General features: G+C 37.4%; 1 protein-coding gene across 3 annotated transcripts in view; it reads right to left on the bottom strand.

Annotated features, from left to right (window-relative positions):
- MYRF (myelin regulatory factor) overlaps positions 1-20,707 on the bottom strand; it is a 119,076-nt gene that overhangs the window by 33,392 nt on the left and 64,977 nt on the right. For all 3 annotated transcript variants that reach the window (XM_039353152.1, XM_039353154.1, XM_039353153.1), the window contains exons 6-10: positions 19,041-19,213; positions 18,243-18,369; positions 2,898-3,093; positions 930-1,006; positions 611-721 (exon numbers count right to left, since the gene is read on the bottom strand). In XM_039353152.1, the coding sequence (XP_039209086.1) occupies positions 611-721; positions 930-1,006; positions 2,898-3,093; positions 18,243-18,369; positions 19,041-19,213 (684 nt within the window). The remainder of the gene's footprint in view (positions 1-610; positions 722-929; positions 1,007-2,897; positions 3,094-18,242; positions 18,370-19,040; positions 19,214-20,707) is intronic.

Below are 20,707 nucleotides of genomic sequence, written 5' to 3'. Positions count from 1 at the left end.
CAAAAGTGTGTCAACTTGGGCTGCCTCCCCAATAAACTTCACCACTTCCTACTTTGTCTGGACATAGCTTTTTGGGATGGGACCTTAGGAAAATACTTCCAGAATGTAGCACCCTAGGCCACCCTCAGGTGACTCAGTTTAAGGAGATACTGAGATATAGGTAAGAGATATGTAGACAGGTACTTGGGGAAACAATAGTGAGCTATTCTTATTTATGGCCACTTACATAGCACAAAAAAGTTTGTGAGGCAGGTTGGGCACAAAAAAAATAACAGATCCAGTTATTCAGTGTGATTCTTTAGCTCAGTGTTTCTCAACCTTGACAATTTTAAGGCACGTGGACTTCAACTCCCAGAATTCCACAGCCAGCATTGCTGGCTGTGGAATTCTGGGAGTTGAAGTCCACGTGCCTTAAAATTGTCAAGGTTGAGAAACACTGCTTTAGCTAAAAGTAGATCTTGAATTTGAATTTGATGGAACCCTTAAACATCAAAGTTATTTTAAATTCCACATTGGTTTCCATTATACACATTTGATTACTATCCTGAGGACCTTTATATTGAAAAAAGCCCTGGAAATCTTAAATAAAAGTCACCAAGTGGAAGCTTACCTCTGATCAGGATTAGGCTTCCCCTTCTTCCTCATGTTATTGGCCGTGGTCTCACTGAAATGCAGCCGGCCCACCGTGACCTTTGTGACTTGCTCTGGAGGCAAATTGACCCTGAAAAGGAAAGAACATTAGAATAGGACGATTGTCACCTGCCAATTAATCAGTTGGAGCAGGACAAGGACATTTTATAAAACTCACCGATCAAGAGGTAAAGGGAACCAGCATTTAAAAAGAAAGTAGTAGAGGACTAAACATAGAAATAAATACACAGCCTGATCCCAGTGCCTGGTTTCTCCCTGAAGCCCTGAGTAGTACTCACATGACAGGATTAAAAGGTCTTTTGCTGCGGTCCGACTGAGACTGTTCTATATTGATTGACTGGTTTAATGCTTCCAACTGAAGAAAAACAAAAAAGAAAGACTCAGATCTATTTTAAAGACAATTATGAGAACCATGTTTTGTTTTATGCTCTATTCTTAAGTATATTCATTTTTAAAGAGGCACTTTCATTTTAAAGCACTGCAGTAAAATAATTCTATGTACTTGAGACTGGCAATTATTCTTCTTACAGGAGAGGAAGGCAATATGAACATATAAATTCACACACACACACACACACACACACACACACACATATGTATCTCCTAGATGTAAGTTATGGGTCTTTTGATGTGTACAGCTGCCCAGAGTTACCCTGCAGTAAGATGGGCAGCCAATAAATGTAATAAATAAATAAATATGCAGTTTAGATCATAACTCCTTCAACAAATATAATCACAGGGAAATTACTAAAGAATGTGTTGTCTAAGTCAGACCATCTGTCACTATTTATAACAGAAGCATATAGTTAACAAACTACAACTGAAAAATAATTCAGTAAGGACCGCACAAACGTTAATACTCTAAATTCTAATAACTAACCACACAGAAGTGGGAGCAAAATATAATACAAAACTTTAATGAAATTCTTTATTGTACATTAGAAACAGGGTTTGATAAGGGGCATCCCTACAAAAGATCTGGACACAAAAACATATTCCATACTCCCCTTTGAATGTCTATAAATTGATATATAGATGGTGTCTAATACTACACAGAATGAATTTTATACCATAAATACAACAAAAATGCTAGAGCTGTAATTCTTATGTGCCTTCTATTTGATTTTTAAAGTAGTATTCTAAATTCATAAAGACTATGGCTGTACACATTATGCTGTTTGCTAAATATTGAAAATGTTATTTGGAAAAATCCCAACCCCAACCCTAATCCCAACCCTAATTCTGACCCCACCCTATCCCTAACCCTATAAAAACTAATAAAATCTATATAAAAAAAGAGACTATGTCTGTATAGTAATGGAAATTTTTAAAAAGGTAACAGCTGTTAACTAAAAAAAACTATTTTATCTGGATTTTTAAAAGTTGCAAAGATTCAACTAATTTGATTACCTGTTTATTAGATTCACATACTGCTTGGTTTTGTAAAGGCTACGCAAGAGAGAGAGGTGGTTGGGTCCATGTTTGTTTTCATTCATTCATTCACTCATTCATTCATTCAATTTGTATAATCACTTGTTTCATATTTGTGATTATGGACAACCAAGCAAAACTGTTAATAAATAACATGAAGGTCAATAAAAAACAATAACCTCTTTAAAACCAAATTAAAACAAAAATTTAAAACCAGAAAATGTAAGAAGCAGGCAAGGCAATATGCAAGCAAGTATATAAGCTTAATAAATAAATAAAGTGCAAAGTCATGTATCAATCAAAACAGTCATCCAGCAGGCTCCAAAACCATATTAATATTGCCACATATAAATATCTAGCTTTGTATCATTTTCCTCAGTAAATACACTAGTTTAATTGGGTTGTCCTTATTAGTTTTTAGGATTTAAAGAGTTCACAATCTTTTAAGCACCAATTTATACACTGGGTATCTTTTCTCTTTTAATAGTTGTAAATTTAATGATAATCTATTTTATGAATATGTATTAAATTTAATTAAGAGCATTTTTTTTAAATATCACCCACTCTGACTTAGAACTTAGCTAGTCAAACATGCCACCACACAAGCAAACTCAGATACGCATTTGCAATTCTATATATTGGATTGTTCTACCCATTTTTACTTAAAATTCCATGTAACTGTAAACAAGCTCTTTAAAAAATCTTATTTTTAATAGATTTTTTAATAGAGAGATACATTTACACATTTCCTAAAGTTTTCCCATCGGACCACTCCTATTCTTTTAAATGATGCAGTCAGCTATTCTTAGACTTGCCTTCACCCCATGCAGTTTCAGATAGAAGCATTCAAGTGGCTTCAGACCCTCAGGAGTCTTGACATATTTTGGGTCTCCAATCATACCAATGTACACGGTGACTTGGAAGTGGTTCTTTTTCTGGCATACGAAAGCATCATCTCCCACAGAGAAATTGAAGCCTTTATCTGCATCTACTCGATATGTGGGCATAGGTCTGTAAGCAAGGGAAAAGTAGACAAGAGATCACATGTTGGACAAAAGAACAAATGGGAGCACTGATGAGACAAGGATATATCCAAAATTTGTTTCTGGGCAGTCTTGTTTCCACAATCACCAGAGATTTTCAAACCTTTTCAAGGAACAGAATGTGTTACTTAAAAAAAAACAACCCACATCCCCCAAACTCCTGATCAAAAGCCAAAGCTGTAGTGAAAGAAAATTGGCTGCACTCAAGTCAAACAACTTCTTCATACCTTAGTCTCTTGCAGAATCCCATCATGTTGTTGTAGAAATCTAAGATTCTACAGAACATAGTTTGAAAAATCCTGGCTTAAACTAAGTCTCCTAGTTCTTTTGTGAAAACTAAAATGTCACTATATATAGATAGATATTACTGGCTTGTTGAACGTAAGTAGCAAGCATTCTGCTAGAAATATGTTTCATCCCACTTCTGAAACAGGTCAGGTTATGGTGGTATTGATCCAAGAACCCTAAAATATTTGATTAATGAAAAGAAACGACATGCATAATGTCATTGGAAACACCTCTCTGTATAAAGACTTTTTTCAGAGAGGTAGTTTTGAGTAAGAGAGTAAGGAAAGAGGATTTGATTGTAGCCTTATTGAGACACATTCTGATTATTTCATCCTGCCTGAAAAAGTAGTCTGAAAATCTCAACTAGTCCAAAAGACAATGACTACACATCTGATTGGAATTGTGTCAGTGCTGTTTCCAGGCCCCATTTAAATACCTGGACTTAACCTTTAAAGCCTGAAATGGCCCCATTATATCTCCATTATATCTGCATCTCTGAAAAGAGATGGAATCACATGCTAGTATGTTTTTCTCTGAGAATTTGACTAGAAAATATGCTGCTAACTTTTTCAACATCAAGTAAAGTTTATTTTAATTTTCCTAGGGATTTTAAAAGTTTAACCTTGCCTCTCCCCTTCTGCCCCACTTAATCCAGTCATGAGTATTGTGCCAATATTGTTAACAGCAGCACAGCAAGAACAATTTTAACTATATTAAAAGCAAGGGAAGTGTGGGGAGGGCTTAAAACATTAACTTCAACAATCCCATGTCCAGGTACATCATATTCATTTTAATCCATTAAACAACTATTTGGGATTCAAAAGATGGCTTTCAATAATTCCCACTTTCAAAGGGTCCTCAGAATGCAGGAAGGAGCACCCAAATAGGAGAGAGTCAATGTGGTCTTGAGAAGAGCTCTAAAAAGTTGTCATGCCCGATCTACTACCTAACATGGTCCTGGCCTTGCCATAAAAAAATTGCCTTAGGGAAAGCATTAAAAAAAATTGTTAAGTGCAGAAAAGCAGAATTTCCTGATATCATCTGAAAGTAATCTGAAACCATCCTTCCTGAAGGACCTCTAAGCACCTTTCAGAGAAATTCAGAATGGGACGAAGATGGTCAGTTTGGGGAGTGATGGTCCTGGGATGTGGAAAGTTGTATTAAGGCAAATGGCCAGTTCCAGACAAAAAGAAATACAATTAAATTAGAGTTACCTCTATTTTTTCTCTCACAACTTTCAGCCCTTTTCCTCATTGCCTCTCTATTATTAATAAATTTAAATAATAATAATAATAATAATAATAATAATAATTTAAAAGCATCAATTTAGACTATTGGGGGGGGGAGAGGAAGCAAGATCAGAGCGCCTGGCAAGTTTAATCTACACTTCCTTACTGCTTTCCATTCATAAAGACTATGGGAGTGTGTATACATGAGAGCCAGCATGATCAGCCACAGGCCCTTTATGTGTGCTTAAATAACCTGCTGGAAGCGAACATGAACGCATCGGAGAGAATGCAGAAAGAAAGATTCCATCAGAAAAGAAAACAAGAAGGAAAATGGAAAACAGGGAAAGACAGGGGGTGCTGTGTCAGAGAAATGGATAGGACAGAAGGAAAAGCAGAGTATCCAAGAACAAGAGCAGAGTTCTGTGTGGGAGCATAACAGCCTCTCAGTATTTTGCCTTCATTTCCAAAAGTCTGAAGTCCTGTACATATTGAGGATCCTCCTCAGACATGCCGATGGCAACTGGATAAACTCTACGCGCTGTCAGCACTCATGGGGTGAGTGAACCTGGCAGAGTCTGTAAAGAGCCATTTAGGTCTTCCTCATAGTAACAGGGGGACCTCAAGTTGCTAGAGAAGTGCCCTGAACAAAAAGCAGATGGTGGCCACAGAACAAGCTACCTTAGTCAGAAAGTATGAGAGGAATTTCCTTTCTCCTCTCCCCCTTCTTCACATTTCGGGTGATTCATTTTGCTATTCCCTCCTTCCTACATATCTTGGCATTCTACTCTATTGAGAAATCAAAAATTTCCCGTCCATCACCTAAAAGCAGACATAGACCTCTTCCTCCTTAATCCTAAGCCACTGCACACTGTCTTTGGGTCCAACTATGACTTCTGTAAAAAAAAAAAAACAAAAAAAAAAAACCAATTCATCAATAAAACTTGAGAGAAACAGTTACATAAGGGAAAATAAATGCAAGCAGGAGTACTCCTTCAGATAAATTCTATACATAGTTCATTCGAGCTGATTACTGCTCAATGCATCTCTAAAACCAGAAAAGAAAGGAACTTTTGGCTGTCCAGGAGAGTTAGGAAAGCTCCCACCCAGAGGAATTTGAACTATTTAATTTCCAAACCTCTATAGGTATTAACATTTTTGGACTCCATTAGAGTAACCTCATATCTTGTAATTTGTTCTCAACACTGTCCATATCCACCCAAGCAATGCTAGAAACAGCACAAAGGGAATTCAATGTGTCATCTGGACAGTTCCAGCATAGATAAATAGTTACTGAAATAAGGTTATTCAGTCATACAGAAAAGGAGGCATATTCCACAAAGGCAGGCATAGGACCCAACCTTCACATCTTAAGCGCAGATGTCTACAGAGGAAAAGTCTTCATGCTGCAAACTATAGACAAGATGGCTTTGGCACAAGGAAGGACTATGATGATGCACCTTTTATAAAGGAGTCATAACATAATAACATTATGTAACATAACACAATATAACATGTTAAAGGGGCTGGTTACTTGAGGGACCACCTGTCTCCACCTGCCTGGTTGATTTAATCTTGTATACTCTGAGTTCCTTTCATTACACAATGTTAACTATCAGGACCCAGAGAAATATACCTTCTCTATAGCAGTATCTGCCCTCTGCAATGAGGTTCCCATCAGGATCTGGATGGCCCCACTCTGCTATTGTTTAGAAGAGGCATGACGACCTGGCTCTTCACCTAGGGCTTTAGTGAGGAGGAAGGAGAACCCTTGCTGCATTCTATCCAGTCCATTGTACTGGCCATCTTTTATATTTTATAGGTTTTATTGTATTTTCTTGGATTATAAGCCACCCAGAGTCATTGGGTGGTATATAAGTTCAACAATAAACAAACAAACAAATACCAAGGGGTTTTGATGATTACTTGGAGAGTGTCAAGCCAGTGAAGATCCAATTAAACGGATTTATTGCTAATCATGCCTATGCAAAGGAACCTTCTCAATGGTTAGCATCTGCTTGGGGTTAGATGAGGGTCAAAGGAATTCAAAGGAAGTTGGACTTAATTCACCTGTGTACACTTTTCTATGCACTTGGTTCCCCCATCAAATTGCCCTTACTGTAGTAGTAAGCATTTTTTTTAACAATCAGAAACTGCCTTCCTATAACTTGAATCTATTTGCCCATGTTCTATACATAGAACTTTACATTTCCTGTGTGATACCTTTCAGTATTTGGAAGTACTATTGTATTTCGTTTCAATTGTCTTTCCTCACAGATAATCATCCCATTTCCTTCAATCTCTCTTCACAGAACTCAAGTTTCTACTCCTAGGACCAGCTATGTCACCTTTTTCTGACCCTGTTTCAAAATCTCTGATCCTTCATGCCATTCCATTTAATACCATCCACTCTTAGGAACCATAGATGAGCACGCTTTCCTTTCTTTTCTAGCAAGCTATTTATCCACTTAATGGTCGTCCAGCCTATAACTAACTTGCTACAAATGCCATGGAGTATAAATGCTTTGCTGAAACTAAGATCTATTATGTCCATAGCACTTTTAGTCTACTACAGAAATTACTTGGTTTAAGAAAAAATGAGATAAGAAGAAGTCCTGTCAGAGTAATAAAATCATTCTAACTTCTAGTAATTACTACCTTGTTTTCAAGATGCTTTGATTTAACTTTCAAACACAGCCTGCATTTCTATACAACAGCATCTAAGAGTATGGGAAATAAGCAAGATGAATTTGAACTCTTAGTATAAGAAAACAAATATTATCTAACAAATATCTGTTACAATGAATTCCATTAATGAAGTACTGAAACTGTAGGATACAATTTGTTGAACAACCGTCAACAGCATCCCCTCAGTCCATATCATGATTTCAGTGCCTGACAACTGGTATGTATTTATGATTGTTACAGCATATTGGAGTCACATGATCCCCACCTTCCCAGTGGATTCCAAAAGCAAAGTAAATGGGGGCAGCTGGCTTTACTTAACAATAGTATGATTCACTTAATGAACGCAGCAAAAAAAAGGTTGTAAAATTGGGCATCATCGCATAAAGACTCACTTAATGACTGCATCACCTAGTGATGGAAGATCTGGTCCCAAATATGAGATCTTTAAACATAGATGGAGACATAATACAGAGCAATTCAAAAATAAATAAGTAGAATTAACTCTGAGCAACGCAGGAAAAATGAAAACATGAGAACAGATGAGCATCAAATCAAAACAAGAAATAAGGACAACAGATTAGTGATCCTTAAAATATGAACAATGTTCTTGCGTTTTGAAGAAATTGGGAGATTCCTCTGAATCTCTGGCAGTGAAGATGTCTATGTGGCACCATAATTTCCACAGATACATTATCTCCAGATAAGATAATGTTCCAGGACACTGCAATGTTTGTAAGAATGGGGAGGTTCAGGTCCACCTTGGGTGGATGACTTTGGGCAAGCCATTCATTCTCTGCCTGATCTATCTCAGAAACTAGCTGTTGTGAGAATAAAACAAAGTGAGGTCCTCACATAAATCATAGCTCCTAGAGAAAAGGAAGATATAAATGAAATAAATACTAAAATAATTATTAGCATTCTTCTAGAGTAGAAAATTAAGATAGGAATACAATAGATGGGACAGTCTGCCTTCATTGAAAAACAGATGAAAGCAAAGACCTTGCAAGATTTCAGTTCATTCTGAAAAATAACTGCTGCCAAACTCACTCCACCAACACCTGGAACCAGTCCATGAAGCATTTCTGGGAAAGGGTTATGCTGAAAGTCAACAAATGTATTTCTTGTAGTCATTTGCTGAGCATTCATTTTGTGCAGTTCTCTGTGTGCAGACAGTGTGTATTCATACAGTTACAATTTTCAAGTAAGTTGAACATTTAGTCAATAAATTGACTGAAAATAACCAGAATGCTAGTATTTCTTTCCCACTTGTCTAATGTCTAGCTAAATTCAATGGTAATTTATAGTAATGATTATTGATAGTAAAAAACACAAAACAATATTATAACACAACTGTGCTAGGTAGAATGATGCAAATTATAGTGGATAGCAGCTTCAGAGAGATGATGTAGTACAGGCAAATGGCTATACATTGGAAAAGTAAATATTATTTATTTACTTATTATACATTTTTCTATCCCGCTGCAATCAAAAAAAGGCTTGACAACTTACATAGAATACAGTAAGACAATTTAAAGCATCCATTTTGCCATATTGGTGGCCAGTGGCTACTAGAAGCTTAGTCTTATTTCAGTGCAACCAATGCTTCATGTCTGCTTTCACATAATTCCTCACTAACCTATCATAAGGGTAAAAAAAAAAAAAACCACCATTAAACATTAAACTGCAGCCACATCAATATGCATGGCTTTTTCTTCCTCAAAGGTACATATCAGTTTTAGGTTTTCCCTTACTATTTTTCATTACTTCCTGGATGAACTAAATGCAATGCAAAAAACTGGCATCTCCATGACATTTTACAAGAGACACTGGCTAAAATTAAAGTGTTTGAGAAAGAAAACAGAAGGAAAAAAGAGTGTGTCATGTTTTGTATCTATAGTAACTGTTTATTGTATCATAATAAAATCCTCAATCCAACACAAAGTATTAACTAGTTCTGACATTAGTAATACAAATGTCCTCTTATCAGTATTAACTTTTTCCCCAGTATTAATACTAATTCTGTAAAGTCGTGAGCTGATGTCAAGAAGCCAACAAAGAAATACTGGTAGTTTAAAAAAAATTAATTGTATTAGTGTCAGATATTTATCTCAATGCAGGAATGTTTCTATTGTATTTTGGTTAACCCAAGCAACCCCATAAGCCTAGTTTAAGGAGCATATCTCAATGACATTTTTGTCCTTGCCCTGCCCAATAAAGTAAACTGTCATTTGATCAAAGCACCATAGGTTATTAATCTTCACATGCTCTTGTATTGATTCACAATAAACTGTGATTAAAAAGTGGCCCACTGCAAATGCACTATCACCACTAGAATAGATCCAAATGAGAAAAAACTAAAAGGGCTTTATTTAACTTTGTTGTATCTCAGAAGTTTCCCACTGCTACTCTGTGAAAATGCAAGAACATTCCATAGAGATAATATAATTCTTGCCTACTTTCCTAATTGGAATGTCTTTTGTGACAATTTTCACCATAAACTTGGCACAATTTCTCTGTAGTTAACAAAATAATTTATAAAGCGCTAAAATTCTTGTTGTCATTATCATTCACTGGGTGAAACAGCTAAACAGTTCATGGGGTAACCCATTCTTTAACTAAGCTATCTCAAATAGGCTTACAGAATATGTCAAAATCTGGGACTCAGGACTCCTGATGCAATGAAGTTTGGAAAAGTTATGACTGCTTCAGAGCTACTGACTGCTGCTGCTCTTCCCCTCCCTGGCCAATGCTGCACTGCCAGATGCCTTCCCTGACCAGCACAGCAACTCTTGCATACCCCCGTGCATCCTTCTCAAGCCGGACTGTCCACTGCATATGCCTTCCCTGACCGGGCATTGCACCACCTGTGCACCTCCACAACCCTTCTCCAACCCACACAGCACCTCTTTGGCACCTTCACACACCATTCACAACCCATTATCACTCCCTCCCCCATCTCTGACAGCAACACTTGTGCACTCCCAGGAGGGAAGGAGGGAGATAATGACAGAACAACAGAGAGAGAGCGAAAAGGAAGGGGAAGGGTGAGAAAGAAGGATGGAGGCACGGAAGGAAGGCAGGATAGAGGGATGGAAGAAAGAGAGAAGTGAGGAAGATTTCCGATGCTCTCTGCCAGCTTCCCACAAGGAAACTCAATGGGGAAGCTGGCAAAAAGTTGGAAGTCACTCCTGCTCCCTCTGCTTTTGTTTTGCCCACTTGTGGTCACTCTGTTTCTCCATTTAGGTAAGGATATATCTCTAAAATGATGACCTAATGCAGACATGTCAAACTTGTGACGTCATGTGATGTCAAGCAACGTATCGGGACGGTTTTACCATTGCCGGCAATGGGGTGGGTGCGGCTTCTGGATGACGTGTCTGGCCCGCGGGCCGGCAGTTTGACACCCCTGACCTAATGGGACACGCGATGTCTATTTTCTAGAAAACCATAAAAGACTTCTTTACTGTTATATATGAAAATCCATCTTTGTACCCTCATTGTTTACCAGTCTAGGGACAAAAACAAGAAAAAGTACTTCAATTTTCTATCCATTGTTTGTATGAAGGGGTAGACAAATGGGAAGAACCATTTGTCAATTACTTAAATTCACATTCTTAGAAAAACCCAATGCTTTATTCTGCATTTATCCCATTTCTAATTCCTAATGCTGTATGGCAGCAGTTCAGAATTTGTAGCCACAGGGTTCACTTAACAGCAGAGTTGCACTTAATTACATTAGCAAATGCAATTAATTAATTACTTAGCAAATACACCACCTTTTGTAATTAAAGTAAGCTTTTGAAGGTATAGTAAGCTTCAGAAATGAAAGAGAGAAAAATAAACAATGGGAATGTTTTATTTATTTTTGTTTTGTTTTTCAAGCTTAGAATCATGTGAAGTACTTAAAAAGTTCTTTCACACTTTGCTTTCTAATATTAGGCATAAAAAACTAAAAACTCAAGATGGAAATTTTTCATCAGGAAAATTTTTTTTTAAAAAAAGCTTGCAATTTTATTGCAAGAAAGCCAGTACTATCTATGTATACTGCAAATCAAACAAGGTTGTTTTATTTACCTCCTCATATGTAACACTATGAGGAATGCAGCTGTCAGGATGCAAATCAGGATGTGCTGCCAAGTGTATCTGAAATCTCTCTCCCAAAATTAGAAAGGCTGGGCAGAAATCAAAGTCTTCCCACATTTCCCCTGACTACTTCTTGCTCAGATCTTGGCCCTTTCAAGCAAGCCACATACTGCAAAGTATTCCTTTGATCGTAATCTGTAGGAACCTCTAATTAAGCTCCAAAAAGCTGAAATAGTCCAGGGCACCGAAACAGAGGATCATCTCCTTCACAAAGCCCCTTGTTTCTATAGAAGGAGTCAATACAGGTCGCCAGGAATTTGTGCTGAGGGTTGTTTTGTTTTTTCCTTCTGTGTTGTGCCAGGACTCAACTTTTTTTATCCCTCTCTGTACAGGTTATGGAATTGGTGTTTACTCCCAGCCTTCAAGGTCAGGTTACATTTGTGAAAATATAATCTTTTCTTTGGAATCCTTTTGTGATCTGTAATATTTATACTCTTTCCAATCTCTTCAGAGATTTGGGCTGAGAGCTTTTCATTTGTAAGAAACCATCACCATCTTGTGGTTGGAACTCTGGTACATATTACTTTATTACCACAATCTGGGCAGTTTTATAATTGTCTCCTTCCACACTGAATGTCTAGACTTTAATACTTAAAATCAAAAGGAATATGTATGTATGTATGTATGTATGTATGTATGTATGTAATGTATGTATGTATATTTTAAACAAATAAAGTTTTGATTTTGTTTATCCCGTGGACAGAGATTTATATTTAAAGAGGGGGAAGCAAGAACTGGATCCTCCAGTTACAAACCTCTATGCTACATAGCCAGAATAATTACTATTGTAATTATTTAGATTTGTTTGCTGGTGTTGTTTCGTATTTTACTTTTTAAGTGTCAGACAGAATAAGGTAAGAGAACCCTTCCAATGAAGTTATAAGATCACAGATGGAACGCCCTTGGAAAATAGATAGCAGCCACAGGAATTATCAAGCTTCTTTACGAAAACAGAAGTCAGACCCGGATTGTGAAGACCCAGACAACTTCTACAAGAGGAGGCTTGGGACCTCCAAATTCTCTCTTGTGGACCTCGGCACTGCTATAGGATGATCAACTAGATACTTCCACAAGGCCCAGAAGAAATATATGAATGCCTTAGCAGACACGGCATATATATTTTACTTGATTTTTTTATATTTAAGATAAATTGTTCTGAATGACCACATTGGTGATAAACCAAATGCTTCCAATTTTCAGTAACAGGTGAGAATGAGTTTCTAGAGGTCACACTACAGCCTAAAGGAGCCAAAGGTATCAGATGAATTGCTGGGAATGGAGATGACATCTGGCATATTAAATGATTAAATGTTTTTAGTCTAAAACCACTTCCCAGTATATCTTTGAAATACTAACTAAACTTGAAATTAAACTTTAAATAAGACTCAAGTGCTAAATTTTCTTAAATGATTTGATAAAAAAATACCATGTTTCAATTTATGAGTAGTTTTTTTTTTTGACTGCCTTCTACAAAATAATTATATTTTGTTTCTTTTTAAAATCCAAGTGTTATCATCTTCATAAGGTGTTGTCAGGTTAAACAGAAAAAAATAATCAGATATTAAGAAAAACTGGACTCAGAAGTAATTTTCTTTAGTATATTAGCAGTGGATTTAAATAGCTAATTGGCTTGCATTTCCTTGGTCAAAGAAATTTGTGCCTCTCCCATGAAAACATAGGGGAGACACAAAGGATGGCACAAAGATAAAAAAAAATTAAGGCTATGATAAATATCTATAACCCAATCTCATCTGCATTCTGCATGAAATTATTCATAAAATAGGAGAATGCTGGCACATTTTCAGGAACGGGCAAACAAATTCTCTGTTATTTTTGGCAAGAGGTGGGCTTATTCTGAAATAAAAAATGGATGAATTTTTTTCTCTTTCATTTTACTGAGGGCCTTAATTACCAAAGCTGTTCTTAGCAACCTGGCAAAATTCACTTCTAACTCACTTCTAAAAACAAAGCTTCATTATGAGATCATGATGTTATCGTCCCTTCCTCCCAGCCTTGCTGTAGCATAACTATAGCAGAAGTCCTTTCCTAAATTAGAAAAAAAAATACTGTTTGACAAGGTCAGAGGCAGGCTACCTGCACTGACTCCAAAAATATCCCTCAATTTTGCTGCATTGAAGAAATATCTAGAAACTCTACAACTTTCAATCCCTGCTTATTTAGAGCAGAGCTTTTCAACCAGTGGTACGGGTACCACCTGTGGTACATTGGTACCTGGCAGGTGGTGCACAACCATCCTAGAAAAGTGGGAGGGCGAGGGGAATGAACTGAACCGGTGGCAGCACCACACAAGCCTGAGCAAGAGATGGTTGGAGCTGCAGGACTGTCAGGGCTCAGTGGAAGCGCCAGGATCAGCGCCAGGCTCCAGCTGGAGCTCAGCGCTGATCCTGGTGCTTCTGCTGAGCCCAGAAGAAGCGCCAATCAGCTGGAATGTTGCAGCATCTCCAGGGTCTTATGATTTATATTCAGATGCTTGGCAACTGATTCATATTTATGATGGTCACAGTGTCCCAGGGTCATGTGAAGTGACCAAAACCTGCTGCAACCACCCAGCAGGCAGGGGGAATAAAAACCAAACACCCCCCCCCACCCCTGCTGCCAATCCTCAACAGAAATGCTCACAACAATGAAAACCTCGGACAGGAGGAAGAGCACTGCTGGGTGGGCAGGCAGGTGTCTTGCTCGGCTGTGGCTTGGGCGGACTTTTTCAGTGCAATTGTAACTTCGAACAGTCACTAAGCGAACTGTTGTAAGTCGAGGACTACCTGTACTTTATCACTTTTTTCCTCTTTTTTTTTTTTTGGTCATCAAGTTTTTGACACTTTGCTAGGCAACTGGTGGTATTTGGATACTGCCATATCCTAAAAGTGGTACAATGGGTGAAAAGGTTGAAAAGCCTTGATTTAGAGCCCCGAAGGCTCAATGCTAAAGCATGACAGGCTTAAGATACAGAAGGATCTGGACAGACTTGAACACTGGGCACTAACTAACAAAATGAAATTCAATGGTGAAAAAAGCAAGGTTCTACATTTAGGCAAGAAAAACCAAATGCACAAGTACAGCATAGGTGGCACCATGCTCAATAGTAATAACTGTGAGAGGGACCTCGGAGTCCTAGTAGACAATCACCTAAATATGAGCCAGCAGTGTGCTGCAGCTGCCAAAAAGGCCAACACAGGGCTAGGCTGCATTAACAGAGGGATAGAATCAAGATCACGTGAAGTATTAATACCACTCTTCAATGCCTTGGTAAGGCCACACTTGGAATACTGCATCCAGTTTTGGTCACACGATGTAAAAAAGATGTTGAGACTCTAGAAAGAGTACAGAGAAGAGCAACAACGATGATTAGGGGACTGGAGGCTAAAACATATAAGGAACGGTTGCTAGAATTGGGTATGTCTAGTTTAATGAAGAGAAGGACAAGGGGGGACATGATAGCAGTATTCCAATATCTCAGGGGCTGCCACAAAGAAGAGAGAGTCAAGCTATTCTCCAAAGTACCTGAAGGCAGGACAAGAAGCAATGGGTGGAAACTAATCACGGAGAGAAGCAACCTAGAACTACGGAAAAACTTCCTGACAGTGAGAACAATTAATCAGTGGAACAACCTGCCTCCAGAAGCACTAAATGACCCAACACTGAAAGTTTTAAAGAAGAGACTGGACAGCCATTTGTCCGAAGTGGTGTAGGGTTTCCTGCCTGAGCAGGGGGTTGGACTAGATGACCTCCAAGGTCCCTTCCAACTTTACTATTATGATGATGATGATTTGCTAAAAAAATTAAGAAAAAAAGATCCAACGAATAAATAACTTAAAATGTACCACTGTTAAGTGTAAAATACACTTTTATTAAATTTTAATTTGAAAGTACTACACACTGTATTAATTATTTTTTACCCTGATACATATTTTTCTAAAAAAAAAAACCTGCTCAGATAGAACTGATTTTTAATTGTTCAGAGGAAGGGTTTGTAAAATCTTTTGCACTAATTTGCCCTTTGTTGGCCCAATACATCAATATCTTACTCTATACTCCCATTCTATACCTTGAAGGAACTTAGATAAATTGCCTTCTGCAAGACCTTGGGAAGGCAGCCCTGGAGAGACCACACTTTGTTTGGGTATCCCAGGCCATTCAAGGGCAGCCTCTTTCTGATGCTACAGGCTTTCATGTAAATCACTGGCCTTTGCTCTCCAGATTGCTCTCATGAAGGCAGATAACCATCTCATTTTATTTAGCATCCCAAAAAGGCAAGGTTCCCTTTCTCCACAAATGAGACAAACAAGAGATACAAGCTGTCAAATGGAGAGGATTGTTTTTTAAAGGAGGTCATTCCCAGAATCCATGTGGCTGGCTGCCAGTTCTCTATCACCTTTCTGGAATGTGGGGAGGATGTGCGGCATTTTTTTACCCTTGAACATTTGTCTTTCTGGCCCTATAAACTCTACTCTGTAAGCTGGCTTTCCTCAGCTTCTTGCTCTCACCTTATGTTGCTTCTTTACCTTTCTTATGTCCATATAAGTCACCTGGATTGTTCTCCAGCCTCGGCATCTGTATTGTCCTATAAATCATGCACCCAATTTCTTTCTATGCCTTTCTCTAAACATAGCAACAATATAGCGTAACAATATAATGTATTAATAATGTAATGTAATGTGATGTAATATAATTAATATAACAACAACACAGCATAGTTCAGGGGTCTTCAAACTTGGCCCTTTTATGACTGGTGGACTTCAACTCCCAGAATTCCTCAACCAGGCACGCTGGCTGAGGAATTCTGGGAGTTGAAATCCACAAGTCATAAAAGGGCCAAGTTTGAAGACCCCTGGCATAATTTAATGAAGAGAAGGAGTAGGGGTGACATGATAGCAGTCATCTTCTCCTATTCTCCAGAGCATCTAAGAGCAAGACAAGACACAATGGATAGAACCTAATCAAGGAGAGAACCAACCTAGAACTAAGGAGAAATTTCTTGACAGTTTGAACAATTAATCAGTGGAACGATTTGCCTCCAGAATGCTCCAGTATTGGAGGTATTTAAGAAGAGACTAGATGGCTATTTATCCAGAATCGTATAGGATCTTCTGCTTAAGCAGGGAGTTGGACTAGAAGACCTCCAAGATTACGTCCGACTCTATTATTCTTTATTCACCCATATTTCTTTTTTCTTCACCAATAGTTATTTAAATAGTTTTAAACACCCAGATCCCAAGGGGATTTTCAGTGCACACTGTACCTAAACTTCCCTCTTTCTTTTTAACTCCCCTTTTAGTTTTTCACCTGTGACACTTCCATATCTCACCATCCTCATCTTGCACCATTTCTCCTAGAAGCCAATTCTCATTGCTCTTTCCTAAATGTGCTCTCTCTTCAGAACTAATAATGTAATTAGTAATAGAACTCATTATATTATCAGTTCTGTTTCAATTTTTATCACCTATCAGTTTTTCATGGTAACCTTTTGCTGTTTCCAAACTGATAAAACAGTTGCTGATTGTAATCACAGAACATATTCCCCTTTCCTGAAACCCCCTTTTTAAAAAGTACATTAAAAATGCAACCCAAAATTTATTTTGGATGAACTAGGTTGATGAACAGCTAGCACAAAAATAGTCACAATTCACCCCTTTCTACTCATATCTCTATTTTTTTAAAGGCTTCCACTCAGTGCGCCAAGATTTAAATTGCAGACACCTCTATGCTAGAATACAGATAATTTATTGACATAATTATATTTATTCACAAAAATGAAACCTCAAACTCACTTGATGCTCAACTCCATGATTCAAGACATGAGTACATAGGAAGAGGTCCTATCCCAGTGTCTGGGGGCTGTGAGAGTCTGGATGGGAACAACAGGCTTCAGCTGAACCCTGGCAAGACTGAATGACTCTGGATTCTGGGTCCCATTAGTTGCATGACTGGTTACATTAGCCATATCATTAGATCTAGATCTAAAGTAGGAATGTTCTGGGTATTATCAGCTAAGGACCTACATTAGGTGGGTTCCAGGAAACATGCCTTCTCTGTCAGGGCACCCACCATATGGAACTTTCTCTCCCCCCCACCCCAAATTAGATTACTTCCATCCTTTTTGACATTCTGGAAGGTCCTCAAGACCTGGTTATGTTATCAGGTCTGGAGGTTCCATTGGAACCAGAAACATGCTTAACTGGCTCCATTATGGAGCTGGCTATTTTTATTCCCTCTTTGCCTACAGTTTGTATCTCTGATTTTATAATATTTAGTGTTACAGTGATTTTTAATTTTTTTAACCTGTGTTTTTTTTTACATGTTTTTTTCCCCATTTATTGTGAGCCGCATCCAGAATCACCTTCAATGAGATGGGCAACTATGTAGATTTGTTTAATAATAAATAAGAGGTATTGAAATATTATATACATATGGAAATGCCCACAATGCATTTTAACCGGGAAATAACTGCAATAAATGAATGAATGAATGAATAAAAGAAGGGTATACAAAAATGCACCACATTATAAAGCAATCTATCCAAAAATGTGTTAGGAATCTTTAGGCAAACTTTAAAAAAAACAAATTCACAAAGTAGTGTTGAAGTGAGATATAACAAATTTAAAGGTAGGAAAATGAAAAGCAGAATAAAATTGAACATCAGATTCCCTAAATTGTGAGGTGTGAAATGTCTCTTCATCATAGTCTTGAGTGGACCCTGCTGTTAAAACTGTTAGGCAGAGAAGTCTACAATCGTTTGATTGTAAATACTCACAACTCTTTGTAATTAGCATCATACAGGGTCGACCACTTGTTCTGCTGATGTGGCTGCCATTTTATGGATTGGTAGTTGGGATCCAAATAGGAGGAGCTATTCAAGCTGTCATTATCCTGAATCAGTCCTACAGCAATAGAAAAAATGTTGAACTGAAATTTTCCTACAAACCTGATACAAACTATTTATCCTACTTTTCCATCCCTCACTTGCTATGCAACAAAACCCATAAATTCTTATTTTCTTCGCCTTGACCTCAAGGAATACAGGTAATCCTCAATTTACAACCACAATTGGAACCAGAAATCTTGTCGTTAAGCAAGACATCATTGTTGGAAGCTGACTGGGAAGGTCACAGATGGCGATCACGTGATTGTGGGACGCTGCAACCATTATAAAAATGTGTAACAATTGCCAAGTGCCTGCTCACATTCACATATCAATGGGAACACTCCAACCGTTGAAAGCATGAGCAATGGTCGTTAAGTCGCACTATTCAGCACCACTGTAACTTTGAATGGTTGCTAAATGAATGGTCATAAGTTGAAGACTAACTGTAGTCAGTTTTCTTTTCTTTTTATTAAGAAGTGAGACTTTTCTCACTTCCAATTCCCAATGCAGTTGTACAAAGATGCTCTCCTGAAAACACACTGCCATTCTGTGAGCTTCAGCCCAGACACCATCCCTTATTCTCCATGTATTACTTAATTTTTTAAAAAACTACCTTTTTGGAGCATAAATAGTATCTGGGTACTGGTAATCCTAGAAAGGAATAGAAAGAATAACTACTGTACAAACCTGGGGAGAGCGCCCCCTGCTGATGCCAGGGAGGTGTTTGAACTCTGTCAGAGTTGAGGGGCACAGATCCTGTACCTGGCTCCTGTTTTATCATTCCATTGAACATCTGCACATTGAGAGTGTTTGATGGTGACTCTGAGTGTTTCCTCTTCTTGGCAGGGTGCACTGGAAGTCTATAGAAATCAATCATAAATTACAACAGGCATACAAAGGAAATATTTATTCAAATTTAGCCTACGTATGCCTGTGTGTGTGTGTGTATATATACTGTGTATTATATACCCACACAGATACGCACAGACGTCTTCTACCCCAGGCATAAAGTTATTCCAGTAGGAAAGATTAAATTAGATTACTAGCCTTCAACCTACAGTCACACCCTGACTTATCTGCATGCATTTGTAATAACAGTCTGACATGGTTATATAATGAAGCAAAAAATGAATGTCATCCAGCATCTTATGCACCAATATACTGCACGTGACTTCTAATTGGTGGGATGCAGGCAACAGCATATTGGCTTTCAAGAGGTCCCTATATTAGAGATCTTAGTTTGCATAAAATAATATAAACATGCTTGGGATAAAACTTGGTTTGACTGCAGTTCCGGCATATTATCCAAAACTGACCTATACCATTCTTATCATTAATAGTAAATGCTGCACGTGGCATATATATATATATATATATATATGTTTAAGATCTAATCTATAACTTCTACTAAAAATATTATGTGAAAACCTCTGCTGACCAAATCCATTATTGGATAATGAGGACAGTATCCATGGGTTCTCCACAGCATACGAAATTCTGTGATTTTGAATATAAGAGGAGTAAATGGCAAAGAGCATGAAATAAAAAAATGCAAAAAAGAAAAATAAATATGTTGTGCATATTTATGAAACTAACAGAAAGGAGAAGGATGTAATCAATTTAAATAGAGTTAGTTTCATATTGTTAATATTGATGAATTTATGAACAGAGGTGAAAATATAGGTTTAATTATGAATGAAAGAACTAAACTATATGCCACAGAGTTTGAATTGATGTTATATACATTATTGTGAATGTGAAAAACTATAAGCTGATGATTGTGCATACTATGTTCCAGTAAGTGGTAATAATGGTAGAAACAAAGATATGTTTTAGGAAAAATTGTGCAGTAATACAAGGATTTTTTTAAAAAATCTGTTAGATTGCATGAATGAAGGAGTAGGAGGAGATAAAAGTGCACAGAGAAACGAGCTGGCCATTGGGAGACCAAAGAATGGAGGAGAATAGAGATTATTTGTCAGAAAAAAAGCTAAGAAAAGTGTTTGTTTTAAATATACTGTTATATATACCTCTATTTACATAGAAACATAAAAAATTAATCCAAAACTTATTTTGATTATGATGGAACATTGCAAAAACGATTGAAGGATGCAAGAACGATAAGTTTTGAATGTGAGTCAGATCATTATTTATTTAGTGTCCAAAATATATCTTGTGGAAATGATGGGCATGGAGAAAAATACAAAAATGTGAAGGAAACTAAACTGACTACAGGTAGAAGAACATGTGTTAAGTCATATTGAAAAATATTAAAATGCAGATTAATCTCTCAAAATAAGGAATGGAAAGTAGAAAAAAAGAGAAAGAAGTTGGAAGCTGTTTGGATTAGAATG

The sequence above is a fragment of the Crotalus tigris genome, unplaced genomic scaffold, assembly GCF_016545835.1.
Source record: "Crotalus tigris isolate CLP2741 ecotype Arizona unplaced genomic scaffold, ASM1654583v1 scf7180000018504.2861643, whole genome shotgun sequence".
Taxonomy (NCBI): domain Eukaryota; kingdom Metazoa; phylum Chordata; class Lepidosauria; order Squamata; family Viperidae; genus Crotalus; species Crotalus tigris.
This window is presented reverse-complemented; position numbering and strand designations above follow the sequence as displayed.